The 2781-nt window shown below is 58.0% G+C and overlaps 1 protein-coding gene across 1 annotated transcript in view; it reads left to right on the top strand.

Annotated features, from left to right (window-relative positions):
* Positions 1 to 198: 198 nt before the first annotated feature.
* The window catches only part of PSMF1 (proteasome (prosome, macropain) inhibitor subunit 1 (PI31)), a gene marked incomplete at its 5' end in the record, with an annotated part of 4266 nt that continues 1683 nt past the window's right edge, over positions 199 to 2781 (top strand). The window contains 2 exons of the mRNA XM_010157465.1: positions 199 to 384; positions 1616 to 1669. Of these exons, the coding sequence (XP_010155767.1) occupies positions 199 to 384; positions 1616 to 1669 (240 nt within the window). The remainder of the gene's footprint in view (positions 385 to 1615; positions 1670 to 2781) is intronic.

The following is a 2781-nucleotide window of genomic DNA, read 5'->3' as shown; positions in this document are numbered from 1 at the left end:
CAAACCAGTCTGGGATTCTATGAAACGGGGTCAGGGCTTTGGTGGCACTGTGTTCTGTTAACCCTCCCCATCCCCTCCGTGCTGCCAGCTGGGGACATGTTTTGTGCCAGGGACATTTTTGGGCATGTCTGTCCCCTGTCCAGCACCTTGCGCCTGGGTGCTGTGGCCTCCCCACCACCTCGCCTCTCCTCTCTGCAGGGTGTACAAGAACACCGAGGAGCTGAGGACAAGGATTGCTTCGGGCATCATCGCTCCCCTCGGGACCCCCGTAGAAAAAGCCAAAAAGGATCCTGAGGTTGAGAAGAAGGATCCTGACTTGCACCGGGATTACGACCCCCTCAGGGTCCCTCCCCGGCAGCCGGCAGGCATGAGGGCACCGTCCCGGTGAGTTAAGAGCGGGTGGCTGCTGACAGTCCTCTGTTATGGGACACAGTCTGGGCACAGCTTTCCAAATGATGCCTCTGGTCCCTGTTGCATGTGTGGGATGGGGAGCGCAGAGGCTCCAAATCCTCCCTGGCCAGTGTCAGGCTCTGTGGCTGAACGCTTGGGTTTGATTTTGGTTACCCACTGGACTGGCAGAGCAGGGACAGCAGTGGGAAGGATGATGCTGCCGTGGGGCTGAGCATCCTCTGGGAGGGCCACCAGAGCGGTGCATGTCAGATTGAGCCATGCTTATGGCAGAGGGGAGAGGGGAGGTGCAAAGCTCTGCCTTCGCTGGGCACAGTGCTGGGGCTGCCTCTGAGCCTCCAGCTGTGCTGCCCCAGGACAGTGCACCCAAAGGGGGCTTGGGGCCCAGCCCAGGAGGTGCATTCTTGGTCTTTGAAACCCCTTGCTGGCCAAGCTGGAGAGAGGGGATGCATGGCACCCACTTCACCATCCTCCCCATGCCCCTCTGTGCCCAGCCATCCCTCGTATATGGCAGGCGGGGTCCCCTCTCTTTCCCCCCACAAGCTGTGACCCCTTTGGCTGGAAGTCAGAGACGCTGCGGTGGCTCTGCCATCTCTTGGAGCCCAGCTGTGGCTTCCTTGCATGTCACCTTTGGCTCCGTTAACCCCACTGCTGGTGCTCAGGGCTGCCCAGGGTGCAAGATGCTCCTTGGGGAGGCCGGGGCAGACAGGCTGGAGCTGGGCATGGCTCTCAAACCACGTTATTGGCACATATTACTGGCAAGGAGATGTGACAGCTGGCTGCAGGCTCACCGCCCCGCTGTCCTCGCACTCCTGGAAGCGGGACTGTCATTGTGTCTCTGACTGGGACATGCTGGAAAGCCTGGCCTAGCCTGACACTGCTCGGGGAGCCCCTGGCATGGAAAATCCCAGTGTCCACAGACAGTTTCTGCCCAGAGCAGTGGGAACAGCAGGGCCCCCTTCATCTCAGCAAGCTTGCCACGCACACCCGTGTCCACCCCCAGCTGCACCCTGGAGCAGGGAATGCTGCAACTTGGGCATGGGGTGCTTCCCGACGCCAGCCTGCTCACGCAGCGTCCTTTGGGTGCTGCAGTTGGCTGCAGGAGAGCACCCATGAGGGCAGCACCGGCAACCACGCTGGCTGTGCTGCCCTGCCTGCTTGCTTCACTCCTCTTCCCCGTCACCTGACGTCGTGTTCTGTGTTTCAGGCCTTCCCCCTTGAGCCCCTTCGCTGTCGGTGGGGAAGACCTGGACCCTTTTGGGTGAGTATGGCTTGGAGAGGTCATGCTCTGCATGCCTGGGGAGCATCCCCTACTTCCCGTGGGGTGGCTGGGGAGCCTTCTTCGAAGCAGCTGGATTCCGCCCGGCCCAGGCGTCCGGCGAAGCGTCTCTAAGCGCAGACGGCGATGTGCAAATTGCAGGGGACCAATTGACAGTTGCTAAACCTCAATATGGTTCTAATATCGTAATAAGATCCCGTCTCTTGCATAGATGATAGGTTGCAATCTGCGTCTGCTTAATAATCAGCTTGTATTCATTTAACATGCAGTAATTCCTTCAGTAAATCAAAGCTGAATACGTCGTTAAGTGAATGTAAGCCCCTAATTTAAAATGTTACCAGCTGCTGCGGCTACAGCCCAGCAGTCTGGAGAAGGGGAGGTTTAAAGCAGAGTCCACAGATTCTCAAGTCCCGGTTGTGAGCCTCCCGGCTGTCTGAGGCACTGGAGAGAAAGCCTGGGTAGGAGGAGGGCTGCGTGTGGGACCGATCTTGACAGATACATCCCTCCCTCTTGGGTTTGGTCAGGCAACGGGAACCTGTCATCTTCCATTCCAGTTAAAAGCACATAGTCAGACAAAAAACAGCTCTTGGAGTCATTGCAGAGCATCCTGCAGCCCAGGGGAGTCTTCTTTGGAACCACTCTCCTGTGGGGATCGCATTTTTTCCCCCTCTTGCAAGACTTGGTTCTCCATGGGTTTGGCTAGAAAAGGGGCTGGCTAAAAACATCCCGCTCGGCTGGAAGGAGAAGCCTGGAGCCTGGGTGGCTGGAAGGAAACCCAACAGCGCGAGGAGAGGGGGTTCAGCTGTGGGGGAGACCCTGTTTCTCTCACTGCCTCCAGCCCTTCATCAGAAGTTTCTCTATAAATGACAAAAAAAGATGGTAAATGGAAGCAGATTTGTGCTCCGACACCTGCCAGCACTGGGGCCGGAGACCCAGACTCCCAGGCGTATGCTCGTGGGGCCCAGCTGTCCCGGGGCGCTTTGGGCAGCCGGCCTGGCGTAATGGAACTCATTAGCGCGGTTGTTAATGACTTGTATGATGGCAGCGGTGTCCAGAGGCTCCAGCCGAGTTTGCACAAAGCCGACCATGAGGAA

This window comes from Eurypyga helias, unplaced genomic scaffold (assembly GCF_000690775.1).
Source record: "Eurypyga helias isolate BGI_N326 unplaced genomic scaffold, ASM69077v1 scaffold11108, whole genome shotgun sequence".
Classification (NCBI taxonomy): Eukaryota; Metazoa; Chordata; class Aves; order Eurypygiformes; family Eurypygidae; genus Eurypyga; species Eurypyga helias.
Note: the sequence above shows the minus strand (reverse complement) of the source record. Positions and strands in the feature narration are given on the sequence as shown.